Below are 23847 nucleotides of genomic sequence, written 5' to 3' on the forward strand. Positions count from 1 at the left end.
CCCTGGCTAAGAAATGGCAGCCTGCTCCAATATTCTTGCCTTGAAAATCCCATGGGCAGAGGATGCAGGAGGGTCACAGTCCAGAGGGTTGCTAAGAGTTGGACACAAGTAAGTAACTGAGCACACACACACACACACACACACACACACACACACACATATCAGTCTAACTAGCTTGGTCAGGTAAAATAAAATATTACTGTAAGTCAAATTTGCACAAATACTATAAAACGCTTCAGGTATTTGGAATATTTTCCATAAAAATTGTAAAATTATTTGTGTGCATCAAAACAATCAATGATCAAATGTAGAGACTTGTTTTCATTTACACATTAACATTTTAAATCTTTAGCTAAATATTATTCCCAAAGCTCACAAAGATATCTATACAGGAATAAAGAATGTTTAACAATCATATCCTTTAGCAATTTCTATGTCTCTCATGTCCTCCCTGTACCCTCCACCCCAACATAAATTTTGCTGGACTCACAGAGCTCACGTGGAGTCGATCATTGGTGGTTTAAGGATGAGGAATGAAACTGGGGAAAGAAGGTTGATAGTGAACACATAAATCAATAGGAGAGCTCTAGAGAGCAGTAAGGGCTTCCCAGGTGGCTCAGTGATAAAGAATCTGCCTGCCAATGCAAATACAGAAGACACAGGAAATGCAGGTTCAATCCCTAAATTGGGAAGATCCCCTGGAGGAGAAAATGGCAACCTGCTCCAGTATTCTTGCCTGGAAAATTCCATGGGCAGAGGAGCCTGGCAGGCTGCAGTCCATGGGACTGCAAATTGTAGGACGTGACTGAGTGAGTAAGCATACATACACACATAGAGAGTGGTAAAGATCATGAAAAATAAGACAGGCAAGTCATAGACAATGACTGCCAAAAAGGCCAGGCAACCACTCTCTGAGGCGATGACTTTTGACCTGAGACATGAGAGGCAGTAGAAATCAAGGTTAACAAATTCCTGGAAGTAACCCATTAGAAGCAAAGGGATGCAAGCACAAAAGCCCTGAAGGGCAAATGATCTTGGCATCTTTGAAGGACTGTGTGGAAACAAGCATGGTGTGGTGTGAGTGGAACTTGGTCAATGCAGAGAAGCCAGCAGAAAGCCAAGTCATGGACCAGACTTTGAATTTTATTCTGAGATTAAATGAGAAGCCTTTGAAGGGGTTTAAGAATGCCTGACATGGTCTGTTGGATTTAACAATATCATTCTGACTGCCCTTGTGAACAATAGAGTTGGTGGCCGGAATGGTAACAGGTCTCTGGAGGAGAGATAAGGGGGCCATCATTGGGAAGTGGAGAGAAAAGCACTTATTGGAACATACTTTGAAAGTAGATGGCTTCCCTGATAGCTCAGTTGGTTAAGAACCCACCTGCAATTCAGGAGATCCTGGTTTGATTCCTGGGTCAGGAAGATCTGCTGGAGAAAAGGATAGGCTAACCACCCCAGTATTCTTGGGCTTCCCTTGTGGCTCAGCTGGTAAAGAATCCACCTGCAGTGCGGGAGACCTGGGTTCGATACCTGGGTGGGGAAGATCCCCTGAAGAAGAGAAAGTCTATCCACTCCAGTATTCTGGCCTGGAGAATTCCGTGTACTGTATAGTCCATGGAGTTGCAAAGAGTTGGACACGACTGAGCAACTTTCACATTTTTCACTTTCAGTTTTTGAAAGTAGAATTGATGGTATTTATTGATAGATTTAGTCATTCAACTGGAGAAGGAAATGGCAACCCACTCTAGTACACTTGCCTAGAGGAGCCTGGTGGGCTGCTGTCCATAGGGTCACATAGATTCGGACACGACTGAAGCGACTTAGGATGCATGCATGTATTGGAGAAGGAAATGGCAACCTACTCCAGTATTCTTGCCTGGAGAATCCCAGGGACGGAGAAGCCTGGTGGGCTGCCATTTATGGGGTCGCACAGAGTCAGACATGACTCAAGTGACTTAGCAGCAGTAGGAGCAGCAGCAGTCATTCAACAGATATACAGTAGGACCTACAGTGAGTGTCAATGTGCAAAACGAATGTCTCCTGATGTTACTTGGGAATATGCCTGCTCTCTACAAAATCATTTCCAAAGCCATAATGATTAAGTTAATAACTCCTCAAACTGTAAGTCACTATCACTCCACTTCCTATGAATGGGTGTTTTTTCTAAAACCTAAATTACTAAAGATTCAAGAATCATTATAAGCTATAGCATATATTATTTTTGCATTCAGCAAAAGATGGAATAAAAGATGACTCCAATTTGGGGCATTGTGATGTGTTTAAAGTTTCTTTTTTTATTTCTTTAAATAGCTCATAATTCCTAAAATCTTTGTGTTTATGATCATAACATCACAGCCCATGTAGAAAAGTCTACCTGTATCGATTTGAATGCTTGAGCAAGTTATTTAAGTGAACTACAGAATGGACTTCTGAAAAGAAATTGCAAGAGAATGGCAATTTTCAAGTCACATCTTTTATTCACATTTGATTTGAATGTGTACCTGTGTGTGAAAAAAAGTTTAAGTGGCTATAATAACACCTTCAAGAAGGAGCACAATTCTGCTACTTACACTTTATACTTTTAATGGCATTATTGGATACCTTAAATTGGGTTAAAAGTGACAACTGTAAATCAAGGAAACACTTCATGCTTGATATCTTATCTTTTACATTGCTTAAGCTAGTAATTTTCATACAGGGCTAAGGGAGGCTGGCACTCTCCATGAACTCTGTTCACAAAAACACAATCTTTCATGATGAGTAAATCTCTTGGATCCTTCTCTAGGTTTAGTTAATGTTATCACTGAGAGTAATTGACACTGACTGTTTTGTTAGGTGTGAAGTCCAGTGAAGACAGATCTATAGGATCAATGCTGGCAGACATGAAAAGTATCTTCCCATTGTGATACGTAATGAAAATCCGTCTAGAGTTTTGTATTTGGTTGGTGGGTTTGGGTTTTCTTATTTCTAATAAATTCAACTCATTCATCTAAATTATCTGTAATTATATTTCATTTGGGAAGGTCTTCCATTTTTTCATATCATTAATTTTATGTACTAAACAGAGATTGCTATAATTCTACAAAACTTACTCCTCATCTGAGCACAACAGTCAGTGCTGGAACATAAAGTATATCAAAGTATGGATCTAGTGTTTCTAGCAGAGCTCCCTATTAATAAAAAAATAAATAAACCAAAGGCCTTAAAATCAGCAACACCAGTAACAAAAACAAAAACCTTTGGCAAAAACATCTGAGGTACTTTGGTAGACAACAAAATCAAATTAAAAAAAAAACAGTCCTGACCAACCAAGCAAGCACTGCATTTGATGACACAGTTTGCTTCACTGGAATAAAGAATAATGATAGACATTTTATTGTTTAAAAATAGCTCAGAAAGCACAATAAAGTGACAATCAAGAACATTTTCAGAAGCGAAGCCTATAATAAAATAAATACCTTTGTAAAAGAGAATACATTTATCACATGATTTATGTGTTCTAGCAGGGAGAAACAATCAAGCAAAATTCACACTGTAAATAAACTCAGGGTTTGCATTTTGCTAACACACCTCAAATACACTTGATGATAAAAGTGATATATACTTCTACTTTCTCAAATAAGAATTATGTCCAAATTATTTACATTTTCTCTGAAAAAAATCCAAACACTAGTTTTTGTCACATCTCATACTCTCTCTAAGGGAACCAACATTAATGTCCTCATTTCATTTATGGACAGAGAAATTCTGAAGCACAGAGAAACTATACAACTTTTTCTTCAGTATTTAGCCAGCCAGGAAAAATAAAACAAGAATTTCTGAGTTTGGTTAATACATTTACATTCCTGCTGTCCATCTGATTTTATAAAAAGAAAGAGAACTAGCTTTGTCATCTTTCTATCCTTGACTCCTTTCTTCTCCTTCTCTTCCACATTTGCCCTCTTCTCTTATTTCTTTTCCCCTCTTCCTTTTTCTATTCCTTCTTTCTCTTTTCCTTTCGCTTTTCTTCTGAAGCAATTTTAACAACTCGTGAAATGGCATGCAGTAGACACAGGTAGTCTGATGATATAATTTTTATTTATTGTCTTATTGAACAGGTACCTGTTGAGGGAATACTTGTTCCTGAGGGTGCATTCAGCACAGGTGAGGGAGACAACATTCACTAAACATAAATATATTTACCACTGTGAGCGGCATTACATACGTGGCTCTTTGTGTATATTACAAACACACATAGCAGTGAGAGGTGACCTGTGAGGGGATCCAGGTGAGGAAGAGAAATTAGAGATAGGGTCTGAGGGAAAACAGTGAGGTGAAGTCAAGAGTAATGGGAATAGAAAAGTCCTGTAGACATTAGGAGTGTGTATGAAGGCCCTAACCTGTCAGCTTAGAACTATAAATAAAAATATTATTTGGGTCTATCACTTCCTTGTTTGAATTCTTTTCCTCTTCTTTTGTGACATGTCATACAAAAATGTCCATAATTTCATTTACCTACTCTTAATGACTTTACCTTCATTTTGTACTCTTGCAAAATGCAAACATTTATAGCTCCCAAACTTGCCATAAGCATTTTTCCCTCTGTAACTCTGTACACCTTTTCCCTCTACTGCTGCAAACTCCCCTTCCCCATTTCTACCTCACTAACTCATTCGTCTGATGAGTCCCTAAAATGCTCAGCTCAAATACCAATTCCTCTGGACAGGATTCCCAGGCCTTCCTTGATGGAGTTATACACACACATCAACATTCACACAACAGAACCGCTTTATAGTGAACACATCAAGAAGATCTCCTTGAAAAAATCAAATAGCTGAGAAATAAATAGTAGCCGAGGTTTAACACTCTAAGCAACTGATGACATTCTAACAACTCACCATAAATTAAGCACCACATTCCCAATTATTTTTATCAACAATTAATACATTTGAGGGAGAAGGCAATGGCACCCCACTCCAGTACTCTTGCCTGGAAAATCCCATGGACGGAGGAGCCTGGTAGGCTACAGTCCATGGGGTCGCTGAGAGTCGACAGGACTGAGCGACTTCACTTTCACTTTTCCCTTTCATGCACTGGAGAAGGAAATGGCAACCCACTCCGGTATTCTTGCCTGGAGAATCCCAGGGACGGCGGAGCCAGGTGGGCTGCCGTCTATGGGGTCGCACAGAGTCGGACACGACTGAAGCGACTTAGCAGCAGCAGCAGAATACATTTGAGAGTTTATGAATCTCAAAGAAACATTTAACAAATTTAGTGATGGACACCTTTGGACGTCTGAGAAGACTATATGGATGAAAATGATAAGACTTTTTAATTCTTCAGTGGATGTTAGCAAGTTTAATATCTATATAATATTAAATATACTCCTTATTATATCAGCATTATAAGCCACTGATGGAAAAACTAAGACAAAATAATTTGGTTTTCTAACATAAAAAAATATGAAAATAACATGTTTTAGAAAATAATTCATAGTTTTATTTTCATAATATCTGACTCTGAGGAGCAGCCAGAGGAAAACAAAGTAGGAATAATGAAAATGAAATAAAATGAAGTGATCCAAAATGATGTTTCTTCAGTGTATTTCAAATTTTAAAAATAAATAAATATTAAAGAAAGAAACAAGACACTGAAATATCTAGGTGTTATATAATTTGTGGAGGAGAAGAGAGAATAAATGGCGGGGTGAAAACTTACAAACCAAAAAAAAAAACCACACACAAATCAATATTAAATTTTGTGGGCTCCCACAGAATGCACCTACTTTCTTATTATCTCACTAGCCACTAAGTCATATAAACACTAGTACAGAGTGGTTTATTTTTCACAACCATGAATTCACTGACTTTGCTTTCAAAGAATCCTAATTTTTAAGAGCATTATGTATGCAATTCTTATATATTGTAAGCCTCAAAATAGAAAGGAGAAATCTATCGACTAATATTTACATAAATAGGAGGTTGTATTTTTTGCTGTTGAAAATTTATTTATGCAAAAGAGCTATTCCACAATCTTTCATAACATGCTTTGGGAAAACTAAATTATCCAGTTACACAAGATGAAACAGACTTCCCCCAATAAAATAATGCTGCTTTCATTTCTTTTTCTAGGGAAACAAAATTGAAAAAAAACAGTGCAATTTTATGGATTTGTTCATGATCTAGAAATATATTGGAATGTAAATTGTATTCCATCAGGACCTGTAGCAACCATTGGTATAGAAAGATGCATGTCTACACAGTAATAGCAACCTTTCTCTCATTTGATGAGAAGACAGAGCTCAGGGTTAGCATACAAACTGTTCTGGTCTTCTGTGGTGGCACACTTTACATTCTCACCTACTAACTGCTAAGTAAATTTGACTGCAAAAAAATACAACAAAACCCGCACTATTCCCAAATCTGGAGAAAGCAAACATTTCTCGGCATTCTCTAAAACCTTATACTAACTCTGATCCTGATGTTCAATGTAGACAAAAACACAAAAACAAAATGAAACAGTATTATCTGTAGTGAAGCTATGGATATTAGCTGACTACATATTCTGCAACATTCCTACTGTGAGTGTGAATCACTGCAGAAGTGATGATTCATGTCCTTTTGTAAAGGTTAGTCTTGCAAATCTTTAAGTTTAAAAAAAAAAAAAGCCAAACAAAAAAACTGATAAAGGGAAAAAAAGAGGTTACTGTAGGTCTTTCAGTAAGTGGAAATAGAATTTTCCACAATCTATATACTCTACAGGAGTCCATTCTTCTCACAGTTGGTGGCAGTTCTCCCAGGCTCTAAAGCCTGAGAGCTCCAATACCATTAATTGCTTCAAAAGTTCCTGCCCAGATAAGAGGCACATTTCACTGTAGTAGAGCAGTTAAAGTTAATTTATTATTTTTTAGTAAACACTGCTGGAACATATGTCAATATCTTCCATGATCCTGAGTTAGAAATATTAACATTTTATAAAGAAGTACATTTTATGTTCATGTATGCTAAGTTGCTTTGATTGTGTCAGACTCTTCGTAACCCTATGTACTATAGGTAGCCTGCCAAGCTCTTCTGGCCATAGGATTCTCCAGGCAAGAACACGGGAGTGGGTTGCCATGCCCTCCTCCAGGATATCTTCCATGATCCAGGGGATCGAAACCGTGTCTCCTGCATTGGTAGGTGGGTTCTTTGTGTGTGTGCTAAGTCACTTCAGTTGTGTTCGACTCTTTGGACCCTATGGACTATAGCCCACCAGGCTCCTATGTCCATCAGATTTTCCAGGCAAGAATACTGGAGTGAGTTGCCATGCCCTCCTCCAGGGGATCTTCCCAACCCAGGGATCGAACTTGCATCTTCTGTGACTCTGGCATTGCAGGCAGATTTCTTTACTGCTGAGCCACCAGGGAAGCCCAGGTGCAGTTCTTTACCACTTGGAATATGCATTTGCTTTGTTCTACATGAAATATCTGATTGTTACAATTTTCTATAAAGCACAGCATTCATAGGAAATCAAAATTATCAAAGAATATTTGGATGTCTTGAATATCAGTAATCTGTAATTCTTTATAATCTTCTTTAAAAAAGATGTGGGATATTTTGTGCATTTTATTTTGCTGCACTGCATATGTTTCTGTGAATTATCGTACATATCCACTTCCGTATTATTTCAGGATTTAAAAGAACTTAAAGCTTAGTTCAGTTTAGTTCATGTTGATGTTTTCCTAAGCCTCGCAGCTTTCTTTAATCTGTCTGAAAAGCGAGCATTAATTCATAATGTGCTGCACCTGCTATTAGATTCCATGAATTTGGAGATTGATATACACGAGAAAGAAAAGCTCATTAGCCAGCCTAGGTGTGTGAAGGTTCAGGAGACAATAGTGGGGAAGTATATCATTGCAGTTCCATTATACTCTGCTGTCAATTGCAAGTACACCATTCTTTCAGGCACATATTTTTTTGTTCACCTGGATTTGTAACTGGCCAAAAACAGACAAAGGTTAGTGAGTCTGGGCACTGCTCTGGACTTTGGACGATGTAGTGGATTTCATGGCTCCAGTACTGCCATTTTAAAGTCTTCTAGAATCAGAGAATATTTGGCTATATCTGGCAAGAAAACTTAGAAAATTCTATTTTCATATTGTTCTTTGTGGAGCACAAAATTAAAATGAGTTAGAAAAAAATATTAAATCCAGCAAGGCATATTCATTTTAAGCTTTTATAGTTAGTGGTGACATCATGTAATAAGACTTCAGACTTCCTCTACTACAGTCAATTGTTGCATATTTTATAGGGTAGTGTCTTGACTTGAATGATAGTGGGTTACCTGCTGTAAGCTGTTTCACCTCATACATGATTAAATTATATTTCTTCCTGCCTGTACAAAGATTATATTGAAAATACAGGAAGAATTCGGCACTAGGGAAATACGTGTTAACATTTGACAAGTGTGGAACAGTGCAGGCAAATATCAATATGTGATGAGGTCATGATGGAATCTAAAAAAAAAAAAAAAGAAGAAGGAGGAAGTTATCTGAATGTTAAGTGGAGAGATGCTTAGCTATCCTTTTGAAATGCCATTCGAACAGCTTTCAAGTCATTTAATTTTCAATTTTTTACATTAATCTGGGCAAAACAAGTTGGTATCTAAGGAAATCAAGAAACACCAATTCTTGCAGTTGCTGAATCAAAAGGTCTAATGTGCAACAATTACAGGAATTCATATATAAGTCAAGATGTAAAAATATATTCCAATTTCCATTTTCTGCTTTATGGTGTATTAGAAAATAATGACATATTTTAAAATGTGTAAAACTATGAGAATGGCATGGCAGCTAGAATCAAAATGAAATTAAAAAAAACTATTGAACATGCATAAAGAAAAATATTAGAGACTTCTGAGCACAGAATATATACATATCTGTTCTAGAGAAGGGCAACACAAAATAGTGTGAATTCCTAAAGTGGAAGCAAGACAGAGAAAGCAGCTACCATAGTCTTGGTGTGGTTCATGCCTTTTTGACTGCAGAACAGAGCTGTGGAATTTATAAACCAGGAAAAACAAAACACAAACAAACAACTAGGTAGAACTTATCAAGGATATTTAATCCAGTCCCCTTCCTCAAGGCAATAAGAAATAACTCTATAGCTATTGATTCTATTTTAAAGTACTCCAGAGAGGGAAATTCCAGGATATTCCCTCATATACCTTTTCCAGCTTTTATTATCCTCATAGGATATGTACATACAAATGAATCCAGAAACTATTCGATCAGTTCAAATGATCTGCTAAATCTAGCAGAAATATTTCTTTCAGGATACCAACAGAAATTTCTTCCTCTTCTACTTCCTTCAATACATCTACCACTGAATATCTTCTCATTTTACATAATTTTTAATTCTTATGCTATTGTTTTTGTTTAGGTATTAGGTTATGTCCGACTCTTTGTGACCCCACAGACTGTAGCCCTCCAAGCTCCTCTGTCCATGGAATTTCCCAGACAAGAATGTTGAAGTGGGGTGCCATTTCCTTCTCCAGGAGATTTTCCTGATCCAGGGATCAAACCCATATCTCCTGCATTAGTGGGAGGATTCTTCACTGCTGAACCACCAGAGAAACCCTTAATTCTTACTGTTGATGTTGTTTCACTAAGTTGTGTCCGATTCTCTACAACCTCATGGACTGGAGCACACCAGGCTTCCCTGTCCTTCACTATCTCCCTGTCCTTCACTGTCTTCACTATCTCACTACGAGGTTTTTCAAACTCATGTCCATTGAGTCAGTGATGCTATCCAAGCATCACATCCTCTGTTGCTCCTTTCTCCTCCTACCATCAATCTTCCCCAGCATCAGGGTCTTTTCCAAAGAGTCAGCTCTTCACATCGGATGGCCAAAGTATTGGAGCTTCAGCTTCAGAATAAGTCCTTCCAGTGAATATTCAGGGTTGATTATTAATTCTTTTACATGTTGATAAATTACTATTTCCTTTTTCCTCTGACCCTACTATAACTAAATATGTAGTGCTGGTTTGTAATATGTAAAATTAAATCTACTTCAAATTTTTTATGTTTTATAATGAAAAATATGTACCTATGTCTAACTGGGTAAGAACAGAATCACATAGCATCAGATGAGATATTAAAAGTAATAGATTTGACATTCCTACAAAATTTCTGTTTATACAGCTTCAATGACAAGGAACCGAATATGTCATGAGGCAGTCCATATAATTTACTGGCAGATTTAATCTATATTTAAATAATATTTATACTTAAATAATGCTGGAATTTATGCACTATTTTCTTTTAAAGTAATTTTGGGGCTTTTTATTACTACCTGTTAAATTTCATCTTGCTAGATTTGGTCTGTTGCTTCACTGTGCTATGAATACTGGGTATTAACATTATCATCTGATGCATTTACCATCACTGCCACCTTTGCGTCACACTATCTTATCCTTATCTGTCCATTCATTAATATACTGAAAACCCAACACTAAGGACAAAAATCTATGGATCATTTACAAATCTTCAGAGAAAATCACTATGCAAGAGAGATGCCACAATATAAGGTGTATGTGAAAGTATAGGTCATTATTGAAAAGTGAAATAAAGTGAGGTTGATTTTAAATCTTTAGAGTTTGTACTAACACCATGATCACTTATCCTACGTATAAGCTCCAAAGACATTGGTTTTCCATGTTCAAAATCAGTTGAAACAGTAGGTAGGAGAAGTAATCATCTTTCTCTTTGAATTCAAGGATGTTGATGCTTTCTACTGAAATCATATCTCCCCAAGGGACTTTGATACCTAAGAAATGCAGTCATAGACCTCTCCTTTGGGAAAAGGCTCTGTGAGGATACAAATATTCTCTAGAGTCAACATATCAATGAACTCATGTTGAAAACATACCTTCACATCAATGAATTTATAGGCTTTTTTTCTTCAGTTCAGTTCAGTTCAGTCACTCAGTCATGTCTGACTCTTTGTGACCCCATGAGCCACAGTTCGCCAGGGCACCCTGTCCATCGCCAACTCCCAGAGTCCACCCAAAACCATGTCCATTGAGTCGGTGATGCCATCCAACCATCTTATCCTTTGTCGTCCCCTTCTCCTTCTGCCCTAAATCTTTCCCAGCATCAGGGTCTTTTCCAATGTGTCAGTTCTTCGCATCAGGTGGCCAAAGGATTGGAGTTTCAGCTTCAAAATCAGTCCTTCCAAAGAATATTCAGGACTGATCTTCTTTAGGATTGACAGGTTGGATCTCCTTGCAGTCCAAGGGACTCTCAAGAGTCTTCTCCAACACCACAGTTCAAAGACATCAATTCTTCTGTGCTCAGCTTTCTTTATTATCCAACTCTCACATCCACACATGACTACTGGCCAAACCATAGCTTTGACTAATGGCCCTTTGTTGGTAAAGCAATGCCTCTGCTTTTTAATATTCTGTCTAGGTTGGCCATAGCTTTTCTTCCAAGGAGCAAGTGTCTTTCAATTTCATGGCTGCAGTCACCATCAGCAGTGATTTTGGAGCCCCCAAAAATAAAGTCTGACACTGTTTCCACTGTTTCCCCATCTATTTCCCATGAAGTGATGGGACCAGATGCCATGATCTTAGTTTTCTGAATGCTGAGTTTTAAGTCAAATTTTTCACTCTCCTCTTTCACTTTCATCAAGAGGCTCTTTAGTTCTTCTTTGCTTTCTGCCATAAGGGTGGTGTCATCTGCATATCTGAGGTTATTGATATTTCTTCAGGCAAACTTGATTCCAGCTTGTGCTTCATCCAGTTCAGCATTTCACATGATGCACTCTGCATATAAGTTAAATGAGCAGGGTGACAATATACAGCCTTGATGTACTCCTTTCCCATTTTGGAACCAGTCTGTTGTTCCATGTCCAATTCTAACTGTAGGTTCTTGGCCTGCATACAGGTTTATCAAGAGGCAGGTCAGGTGGTCTGGTATTTCTCATCTCTTAAAGAATGTTCCACAGTTTGTTGTGATCCACGCAGTCAAAGGCTTAGCATAGTCAATAAAGCAGAAGCAGATGTTTTTCTGGAACTCTTTTGCTTTTTCGATGATCCAGCAGATGTTGGCAATTTAATCTCTGGTTCCTCTGCCATTTCTAAATCCAGCTTGAACATCTGGAAGTTCATGGTTCACACACTGTTGAAGCCTGGCTTGGAGAATTTTGAGCATTACTTTGCTAGCGTATGATTTGAGTGCAACTGTGCAGTAGTTTGAAGATTCTTTGGCATTGCCCTTCTTTGGGATTAGAATGAAAACTGACCTTTTCCAATCCTGTGGTCACTGCTGAGTTTTCCAAATTTGTTGGCATATGGAGTACAGCACTTCATAGCATCATCTTTTAGAATTTGAAATAGCTCAATTGGAATTCCATCACCTCCACTAGCTTTGTTTGTAGTGATGCTTTCTAAGGCCCAACTTAACTTTACATTCCAGGATGTCTGGCTCTAGGTGAGTGATCACACCATCTTGGTAATCTGAGTCATGAAGATCTTTTTTGTATAGTTCTGTGTATTCTTGCCACCTCTTCTTAATATCTTCTGCCTCTGTTAGGTCCATACCATTTCTGTGCTTTATTGTGCTCATCTTTGTATGAAATGTATCACCTCTGGTGCCTCTCTATTCATAACAGGACACAGCTACAAAAAATTGCAAGCTTACATTATCTCTACTTCATTCATCACTTCCTTCCCTCTCTCTGTTTCCCATTTTATTTCACTACCTCCCTGTGTGTTACCACCTTAATTTCTTCATTTGGTGTGATGGTTAATTTTGTACCAACTTGACTGGACCACAAGTTACTCAACTCAAACATTATTCTGGGTGGGTGTGTCCATGAGGATGCTTTTGGATGAGATTAGCAACCAAATTGGTTAATTGGGTAAAGGAGATAAGGTGGATGGGTCTAACCTAATCATTTGAAGGCCAAATAGAATGAAAAGTCTCACTCTCCTGTGAATAAAAAGGACTTTCTTCTGCCCCACTGCCTTTGAACTGATCACTAGTTTTTGTTTTTGTTTTTTTCTAACCTGCCTAAAAATCTGAAGTGAAACATTGGTTCTTCCTACGTCTCAATCCTGTCGACTTTGGGTCTAGAACTACACCATCAGCTGTTCTTGTTCTCAGGCTAGAGAACTTCTACTAAAACTATACCATCAGCTCCCTAGGACTTTAGCTTGTTCACTGTAGATTTTGAGACTTGCCAACCTCCATAATCACATGAGCAAATTTCTTGTAATAGATCTCTGCCCCACCCATCCTCTTAGTTCTGTTTCTTTGAAGAACCCTGATTAATATATCTGATAACTTCTGCTTATGCAGCTCTAGAACTAAGTCCTGTTTTAATCTGGGTTCTGTCAAATGCTACCTACAGTCTGTCTCCCTGGAGAGTTGAGTAGCATCTACTTGGATTGCCTATGACTACACTTTTCATGTTTTAAGCAGCATTATTCCTTATTCTCATATCTTTGTGGACTGCTATTTGTCTGATTCCAGCTTCATATCACTGTACATAGAATGTCTTATATTATCCACACTGTTAATCATCTCTAACATTGCTCCTTCTTCTTTGTCTATTTAGGTTGCTCACCTTTACTCATGAATCCTACTTTAAGATCACCATCAGTTCACAATGATAAAGTAAGTACAGTTTGTTACTGGATTCTAGAAATCTCCTGAAAAACTCCCCTCTTCCATTGTTCTATTTCTCCTGCAAGTAAAATAACTTTGGTTGGCAATGATAAGCTTTTTAAGTGAGGTTAGTGTTATTTTGTCAGTTTACAGCAAGTGCTATAGATATAAGTGCCAAATAGTCTTCCATCTTGTTTAAAGGACCACCAACTATTAGCCTCTGAGTAAGATCATGGCATCTGGTCCCATCACTTCATGGGTAATAGATGGGGAAACAGTGGAAAAAGTGGCTGACTTTATTTTTGGGGGGCTCCAAAATCATTGCAGATGGTGATTGCAACCATGAAATTAAAAGATGCTTACTCCTTGGAAGGAAAGTTATGACCAACCTAGACAGTATATTAAAAAGCAGAGACATTACTTTGTCAACAAAGTTCCATCTAGTCAAGGCTATGGTTTTTCCAGTGGTCACATATGGATGTGAGAGTTGGACTATAGAAAAATCTGAGCGCCGAAGAACTGATGCTTTTGAACTGTGGTGTTGGAGAAGACTCTTGAGAGTCCCTTGGACTGCAAGGAGATCCAACCAGTCCATCCTAAAGAAGATCAGTCCTGGGTGTTCATTGGAGGGTCTGATGTTGAAGCTGAAACTCCAATACTTTGGCCACCTGATGGGAAGAGCTGACTTATTGGAAAAGACCCTGATGCTGGGAAGGATTGAGGGCAGGAGGAAAAGGGGACCACAGAGGATGAGATGATTGGATGGCATCACCGACTAGATGGACATGGGTTTGGGTGGACTCTGGAAGTTGGTGATGGACAGGGAGGCCTGGTGTGCTGCAGTTCATGGGCTTGCAAAGAGTCAGACACGACTGAGCGACTGAACTGAACTGAATGATTTATGCATGCTTGCATGCTAAGTCACTTCAGTCGTGTCCGACTCTTTGCGTCCCCATGGACTGTAGCCTGCCAGGCTCCTTTGTCCACAGGATTCTCCAGGAAAGAATACTGGAGTAGGTTGCTGTTTCCTTGTTCAAGGGATCTTCCCAACTCAGGGATGGAACCCAGGTCTCATGTCTCCTGCATTGGCAGGTGTGTTCTTTACCACTGGCAAGGACCAACTATTAGTCTCTGAATGATGCTATATATGGAGTGCTAAATTCCAGGTTTTTGAAAAGCATAGTTATAAATCCATCTCTTTAATGACAAGTAGCCCCATGGGCACCCAGGTAGTGAATATCAGTAACAATCAGACCTTGGGGCTAGAGGTTCATGGGAGGGAATCATCAGTGTTCTGATGATTATCCCTTCCGCTGAAGAGGGGACGAGGGTAGATTTGGGGTTGGCAGTATAGCCCCAAAGTGAAAATGGTATGAAGATATGACCCTTGCTTCTATGAAGATCAAATTCGCAATTAATGAGGGAAGGAGTAAAGAGAAAGATTTCCCATATTTGCTTTCATTCACATTCACATGCATATATCAATTCTCAAAAATATTTTGTGATGTCATTGATTCTTTTAAGTCTCAGTGAGTTGAATTAAATACATACAAAATGGAATATCCAAAAGGAATACTTTTGAGGAACATTGAAGATTGTCTAGTTTATAAGTTTGTCTTACAGGAGAGCGAACAAGTTCTAAGAAATAGAGTTTCTTACTAAGATCATAGAGCATCCAAGCTATTCTCCAGTTTACTGGAACCCCAACAAAAAAGACAGTTCTGTTTTGTTTTTTACAGTCCTGCAGTTTGAAGAAGTTTGTTGATTACTCATACTCAGATATACAGTGCTCATTCCCCATGCTAAGAGTCCTTCAAGCTAGGCTTCAGCAGTACATGAACTAAGAACTTTCAGATGTACAAGCTGGGTTTAGAAAACACAGAGGAACCAGAGATCAAATTACCAATATTCATTGCATCATAGAGAAAGTTAGGGAATTTCAGAAAAAAACATCGACTACTGCTTCACTGACTAGGCTAAAGCCTCTGACTGTGTGGATCACAACAAACTGGAAAATTCTAAAGAGATGGGAATACCAGACCACCTTACCTGCCTCCTGAGAAACATGTATGTGGGTCAAGAAGCAACAGTTCGAATTGGACATGGAACAACTGACTGTTTCCAAATTGGGAAAAGAGTACATCAAGGCTGTATATTGTCAGCTTACTTATTTAATTTCTATGCAGAGTACATCATGTGACATGCCAGGCTGGATGACTCACAATCTGGAATCAAATTTGCCAGGAGAAATATCAACAACCTCAGATATGCAGATGATACCACTTTAACTGCAGAAAGTGACAAAAAACTAAAGAAGCTCTTGATGAGGATGAAAGAGAAGGGTGAAAAAGCCGGTTTAAAACTTAAAACATTCAAAAAACAAAGATCATGGCATCTGGCCCAATCATACATGGCAAGCAGTATCAGATTTTATTGTCTTGTGCTCCAAAATCACAGTGTACACTGACTGCAGCCATGAAATTAAAAGATGCTTGCTCCTTGGAAGGAAAGCTGTGACAAACCTAGATAGGGTATTAAAAAGCAGAGACATCATTTTGTCCGCAAAAGTCCAGATAGTCAAAGCTATGGTGGTTCCAGTGGTCACATATGGATGTGAGAGTTGGACCATAAAGAAGGCTGAGTGCCAAAAAATTGATGCTTTTGAACTGTAGTGTTAGAGAAGATTCTTCAGAGTCCCTTGGACTGCGAAAAGATCAAACCAGTCAATCCTAAAGGAAATCAACCCTGAATATTCATTGGAAGGACAGATGCTGAAGTTGAAGTTCCAATACTTTGGTCACCTGATGGGAAGAGCCAACTCATTAGAAAAGACCCTGATTCTGAGAAACGTTGAAGGTAAAGAAGAGGGCAACAGATAGCATCACCAACTCAACAGACATGAATCTGAGCAGGCTCTGGTAGATGGTGAAGGACAGGGAAGCCTGGAGTGCTGTAGTCATGGGGTCTCAAAGACTCAGACACAACTTAGTGACTGAACAACAGCATGCATTTTTGCCCCCACTTCCCTACCCCTTCAATCCAATTTACAAGTTTTCATCTATACACAGGGTAGGTTTTTATTTAATTTCTTCATGGATTAAAAATAGCATATGTATTATCTAAATTTATTTAACATACCTGGAGCTTCACCAGAGACAAGTGAACCATAGTTTTGTTTAAAGCGTGAATCATTTTCTCTCAGTATGAAAATTTCTTACCAAAACAAGTTAGACATAGCAAACAACTCAGTATTTCACATTTTCTTGTGTGCAGTGGGATGTAAAAAAAAGACATGCCTCTCTAAAACCTCAGAAATGGAATCCTTAAGGGAAAAAATTGAGAAAGCTGAAGTAATTGCAACATTATCTAGTGACAATATATTCCCGTATTGTTATACTTTTCCACATATAACCGGAAATAAAATTGCAAAACTCCGAATAATCAAAGGGCACAATTAAAAGGGACAAATTTTCTAGCTTTGATTCCAAATGAAATTAATGAATATTTTCAAAAGAAGCCTCAGATGACCCCAGTATTTAAAGATAATGCATAGTTATGTATTTTCATGTAGAAGGAAATGGCAACCCACTCCAGTATTCTTGCTTGGAGAATTATATGGGCAGAGGAGCCTGGTGTGCTACAGTCCATGGGGTGACAAAGAGTCAGACATAACTGAGGAACTAACACACACACTGTGTATTTTCAATGCAGCTTTTCATTTTTAGAGATGGAAATATGTATGTCTACTGATAGACATACTACTACTTGAGCTAGAAGCAGATTTAACTTACAGACAAAATATACACCACTGTATTGTGAATGTTTTTGGCTATACTCAGTCATGTCTGACTCTTTGTGACCCTGTGGACTGTAGCCCGCCAGGTTCCTCCGTCCATAGAATTTTCCAGGCAATGATACGGGAGTGGGTTGCCATTTCCTTTTCCTGAGTTTCTTTCAGACCCAGAGATTGAACCCACTGGAACCAGTATCTCTTGCTAGACAACTGTATATATGTCTTTACTACAATTCAAGTTTAAGAGCCAACATTGAGATATTATCTTACATTTAATTGTTATAGTCAACCCATGGATCTTAACAAATCTGTGTTTTTCTTGATTGATCTTTATTAATGGAATTTAATAATTTGGAGATGTAGTCTAATTTCTCTCTAGTATTTACCATCTACTCTTGTGAGAAGTTTGACAACGGAAACAAAATGAAACATATATTTGAAAGGTCTGATGTTATTGTGAAAAGCATAAGTAGGATACTTACTGGGTTTAGAAGGATTGTGAGGAAAAGTTCACCTCCTCTGATACTTTTATCCAATTCTTGTGGGCCTCCTGGATACTCTTTGTAGAAAATAGTGTGTGTGAACAACCCACAGGTCTGTCTAGGGAGAACCTGAGGAAAAATAAAAAGCAGCATATTGACATGACTTAATTAAAAGTTCCATTGGTGTGTCATGACTTCAGAGTCTGCATATTATCAGTCCTATTGGAGTTTCCCAGTGGATAAAGCCAAAATCTTACTGTAATCAAGAGTTGATGCTGGTGTAATTATGTAAATATTAAGAGAGTTGCCCAATCAAAGTCATAGGACATATACGTTACTACATTTTCATTCATGCCTATAAATTTTACCTACCAGCTGAGTTATATTACAGAATTGGTTAAAAAAAAAAAAAAAGACTTCTTAGGGTTAATTTAATTCAAATATAGAGATTCTCCAAAGTTACATTTTGCATGGTATTAAACCGTTATTTTCCTTGATCCTGAAATACAGTTTACATGTACTTACATCTCAGAGTCCTCAGGTTCTGAGATTCAAAACAATGAGTTTTCATCAGCCTCACCACCTGTTTTGTTTTTACTACTCTGAATTAAAGTTTTAATCCCAGTAGTAGTCAAATTATCTAATGATTGCTTCTGGCATGTCTTGTGGTTAATTCTGTTGTAACTCAGAATGTTCAACAGAAAAAGCAAATAGGTAATTTTATTCCAAAAACTTTTTATTGAATAATAAACTACTTATAATCTAATGGGGTTGAGGACATGTATTCAATTGCGCAGAATAACTATTTATTCTTTGCTTAATTTTCATAACCGCTTTTATTAAAATCAAGGTAAATGAAAATACATAGTGCTGACTTAAAGGAATGTTTCTATTTAATAATATATCAAATGGTCACACTACTCAATTAAAGAAAAACTGCTTTCACTCTGATCTGCAGTTATATCAGAGTAAAACTTTTAATATCTCCTGGATTTCTATGGACATCAATACCTTCAGTTGCATTTTCAATAGATCCATTAAATCTGAGGCTTCTTTAGGTCCTCTAGTACCAATTTACAATAAAAAAATTAAAATTTTATGATTAATGAATGTTGAGTATTATCTCTGTTAACATGTGTGCTATTACTTTTTCTTTGGTTTTAGATACTTACTGGGTAGAAAGATAGATAGGCAAATGATTCTAGTAGTAACCTGAATAATGGGTTGAAAAGATGTAAATATTTAAAGGAGGGAGAACAGTTGTAAACCTTTCCTATGATCTTGGCAACCAGTGATGAGAACATGACCTAAGGCATTGGGTGTGGGGATGGATGTTTTAAGATGAGCTATTTTATCACAAAGCAAAACAGGACAATTTTTTTCATTCCCATGAATAATTATAAATTCCCATATAACGTACTTTTGCTTTTATTTTCATTTATAGTAACATATGCATCATCCTTCTGTCAAATTATTATTTTTCAGTTAATATATTTGAAAAGAAAATATATACCTTCATTTTTATAATATGCTAGGAAAAGAACAATGAAAAACTGCTATCCTAAGATATTCTTCAGTGTCTGAAACTGAAAATAAACTGAGTGGATAAATTTAGCTCTAGGATACTATTTGTTAGATTCTGTCTGTTGATAGAGTAGTGATATGAGAAGTGTTTTCTTTATTTATGAACCTACATTTTGCCTAGAAAACTCTAAATAGAACCAGCCAAACAAATGGACCTGGAGAAACTCTCCAGAAGTATAAGGTCCCTAGACAAATCCAGAAACTGCAGGGGGTGACCTACATGAAACCTGCTTCCAACATTTTGAGCTTGTCTTGAATTTGCCAAAACTACCCCATAGCTTAAGAAGCAAGTCTATAGCCAAGCAGTGTATTAATGTGTGACCATCATGGTGTACAAGGGGTTTATGATACTCAAGTAAAAGAGTTTTTTTGAAGTTAGATTTTGTCTTCATTCCACAGGTAGGTACTGAGAGTCTTTGATACACACAACAATACACGCTCACCATGATGCTGTTGTGAATGAAGCCCTTTCGGTATCGTGCAGGTTTCAAATGCGGATACTCTTCAGTGCTGGTGACCTGAATACCCCAGACCTTCTTCCAAGCTGCATACAGCTGAATATGAACTGGGTAGACCCCTGAGTGATGTGGTGCCACAGCGTAGCCCATGTTGATAGGTATTCCATGTTCCTAAAAGAAAGCCAGAATAACATCATATGCTATGTGGTCAATTGAACTCAATTAAAATCATCTCCACAAATACCTATTTAGGATACATTGAATTCTATGCTAAGGATGAAATGCATAAAAACTAATAGGATGGCATTTTTGTCCTTCAGTAACTCATGATCTTATGATAGTCATAGTAAATTCGTTGAGCATGTTGCGCAGTCATGTCCGACTATTTGCAAACCCGTGAACTGTAGCCTGCCGAATTTCTCTCTCCATGGAATTTTCCAGGCAAGAATACTGGAGTAGGTTGCCATTTCCTACTCCAGTGGATCTTTCTGACCCAGGGACTGAAACTGCATCTCCTGAATTAGCAGATGGGTTCTCTGCCAGCTAGGAATTTAAGATTATTTCTGAATTTTGAATACAGAAAGTTTGGGGGGAAGATAGGAAGAGGACATGGCCCTTCCTCAGAAAAGAACAACAACAACAAAAATGGCACATGTGTTAGTTGCCCAACTGTGAGATAGAATAGCACAATGTAGGGTGTGTGTGTCTATGATGTTGAAGACAACCAAAAAGGTAAGTATGTACAATAACGTGATGAGCTTTTACTGTTAACATCAGGGATTGGGAATTAATGTATTTGAATGGTGTACAGAAGGAAGCTCTGTGATCTTGGAGGGTCATGACTGCTCTATGTCTTAGGAAGCTGGATATAGTAACAACATGTTAAGATGAACCAGAAGTGAGGAGGAAGTGAATCAAGCCTGTGCATTACAAAGCCATTGCAGTGGTACAGTTTAGAGGGAACTGCTACTGCTACTGGTAAGTCGCTTCAGTCGTGTCCGACTCTGTGCGACCCCATAGACGGCAGCCCAGCAGGCTCCCCCGTCTCTGGGATTCTCCAGGCAAGAATACTGGAGTGGGTTGCCATTTCCTTCTCCAATGCATGAAAGTGAAAAGTAAAAGTGAAGTCGCTCAGTCGTGTCCGACGCCTAGCGACCCCATAGACTGCAGCCTACCAGGCTCCTCCGTCCATGGGATTTTCTAGGCAGGAGTACTGGAGTGGGGTGCCATTGCCTTCTCTGTTAGAGGGAACATGAGCACCTAAACTAGATTGTTAGTGGTCAGATTAAAAGCCTATGAAAAATGCCATATGAGAGTCAGTGGTGTTTTGGATACAGTGGGTAAAGAAAAAGTGAAGATTGGTTTTGGATCTTAGCAGCTCAATTTATTTTTATAAAACCTACTATTTACTATGAGATGCTTGTCTTGGGTAAACAGTGAACTCTAAAGGAAAAGAAGGATAAATTTAAAACAATAATATAAGAAAATTGTAGAAGGATGGTATTACATTGTAAACTGTGTGATATTGACCTGTAGTCTTCTAATTTCTGCTTCTTTGTATTTCTCCCTTTAAATGCTAATCTGCTTTATAAAGATGCATTGAAGGGCTGAATCTCATCAGTTGAGGTTATAAATGACAATATTCAGTAATACATGAAGGCTGACTGAATCAAAAAACAGAACACAAAAAAAGTGTTGACTTGACAATTGCCACATATATTTTCTATTATATGATACACAGCGCGGGGAAAGAATTCAGTCTGGCATAATAAGCAAGTAGTGAATGGATCACGTATCCACAATGCCTAAGTCAATGCCACATTCAGTTCAGAAGATAGGCCCTAAAGATTTCACAAGTCTCCTCCATCCTTCCTTTCACAGGCTGACCCTCGCTGTATAGCCAGATTCACCTCTCTTTCACTAGGAAAATGTGTTTTCTAACATCTATTACAATAAATGGTTCCGTAGAAAGACTGAATTATGAAATCAATGCTGTAAAATGAGCTGGAGGCTTTGGCTAGGTACTGGGGAAAATTCATTTCTTTGTGTAGGCCGAGGAAAAATACGTCTGCCAGGAGCTTATGTTTTCAATATAAAGTAAGGTTGGCAAAGTCTACTTATAAAACTACTAGGAAACTACCAGAGGGAAAAGGTAACTACTTTTATGCTGACACTCACTGGGGAACATGCACTGGGAAAAGCCTTAGATCTCTCTGGTTAGTTCCACGTTGCTCAGTGAATGGTCCCAAAGCCTTCTGAGGATGAGTATCATGCAGCAGTCAAAAGGTGAATGCACTGGGTATGACATACAGATAAACTTTCTCATGAGAGAAGTCTAAGATCAAGTGTGTTCAAATCTCTCTGTCTGATAAATAGGATTTGTTTGACTGGTGCTGAGAGAAGTAGTTCTGATTTACAAGAAAAGGGGAAGACAACCTGTTATATTCTTATTATTCTTTCAAGTGATTCATATGAAGTTTTGTATTTGTCTTGTCCCATGATTAGAAGAATAACAAAGTCAACAGTGCATGAATTCTAACATCTTTACCAATCACTTTGTTAGTCCTCATTTTTATCACTTCTAGTAGCACAGCTGATAAAAAATCCGCCTGCAATGCAGGAGACCCTGGTTCAATTCCTGTGTTGGGAAGATCTGATGCAGAAGAGATAGGCTACCCCCTCCAGTATTCTTGGGCTTCCCTTGTGGCTCAGCTGGTAAAGAATCTGCCCGCAATGTGGAAGACCTGGATTCGATCCCTGGGTTGGGAAGATGCCCTGCAGAAGGGAAGGCTACCCACACCAGTATTCTTCCCTAGAGAATTCCATGGACTGTATAGTCCATGCTGTTGCAAAGAGTCGGACACAACTGAGCAACTTTCACTTTCACTTCAATACTTTATTCCAAATTTTGGGCTCAGAACACTAGATAAATATGTGAATCTTCTAGAAGCAAAGAGATAGAAAATAAAATCACGAGAGAATTGAAATATTAAACAAGTGTATCTCTTCAGAAAAAAAAAAAAGACATTTCACTTTTGACAGGTAGTAAAATGAATTGTAGAACTTTCATGAAAAAAACCAGAAGGTAAAAAGCAATTGATTTGGTGAGTAGGAAGGAAGGGACAGTAAAAAGATTTTATTATATCTATTGATTTCTGGGGGCCTAATGTTCTACTGCTCATAAAGTCATCTTATCACACTGACAACTGGAGCTCAATCAAAATAGTAAATCACACTAGATAATTATGAGTTTATACTTTTTCCATCTAAATGATAACACAAAATGAAAAGTAATTCCCTAGTAACTCTTTTTTTCTGTTATCAAGGGGCTTGCTGTAGAAACCTTCATTCTTTACTGTCTAGAGCTTACAACATACTTCCCTGTGACTTGGTCAACTAAAAAGTGAACTAAATATATTTTCACAAGATCACAAAAATTACAAAATTTGAAAGATTTTGTAATGTGAATATAGGAAACATTTGAGATTACAAAATTAGAAATACAAATGACAGAGTAAATTATTTTATTATTCATTAAAACAATGTCTTTTAAAGGATCTAGGAGTTCTATGATATCATAATATGACATGGCATCACAAATAATGATGGGGAGCTTAACTTGATCTAATTTTCCATTTATGTTAAATTCCCAGTTGACTTGAAAATGAGATAATGGGATAATTTATAGACCATTAAAAAAGAGAGTCATCAGTTTTCAAAAGCTAGAATAAAATAAACTATATTTAGCACCAAACACCTAACAATAATGGACATGATCTCATTTAATTTTTCATTAGTCCTTCCTACTGATCATATCTGCTTGTAACTGCTTAGTATCTGATATTTATGAAGGTTTTTTTATGTTCATGTTTAGCATTATCCTCATAATTACCCTG

The 23847-nt window shown here is 37.8% G+C and overlaps 1 protein-coding gene across 1 annotated transcript in view; it reads right to left on the bottom strand.

Annotated features, from left to right (window-relative positions):
• Positions 1 to 23847, bottom strand: part of NDST4 (N-deacetylase and N-sulfotransferase 4) — a 311607-nt gene that overhangs the window by 91360 nt on the left and 196400 nt on the right. Inside the window, exons 5-6 of the mRNA XM_081562786.1 lie at positions 19937 to 20122; positions 17910 to 18038 (exon numbers count right to left, since the gene is read on the bottom strand). Of these exons, the coding sequence (XP_081418912.1) occupies positions 17910 to 18038; positions 19937 to 20122 (315 nt within the window). The remainder of the gene's footprint in view (positions 1 to 17909; positions 18039 to 19936; positions 20123 to 23847) is intronic.

This window comes from Giraffa tippelskirchi, chromosome 1 (assembly GCF_054371585.1).
Source record: "Giraffa tippelskirchi isolate mGirTip1 chromosome 1, T2T-mGirTip1v1.2.pri, whole genome shotgun sequence".
Classification (NCBI taxonomy): Eukaryota; Metazoa; Chordata; class Mammalia; order Artiodactyla; family Giraffidae; genus Giraffa; species Giraffa tippelskirchi.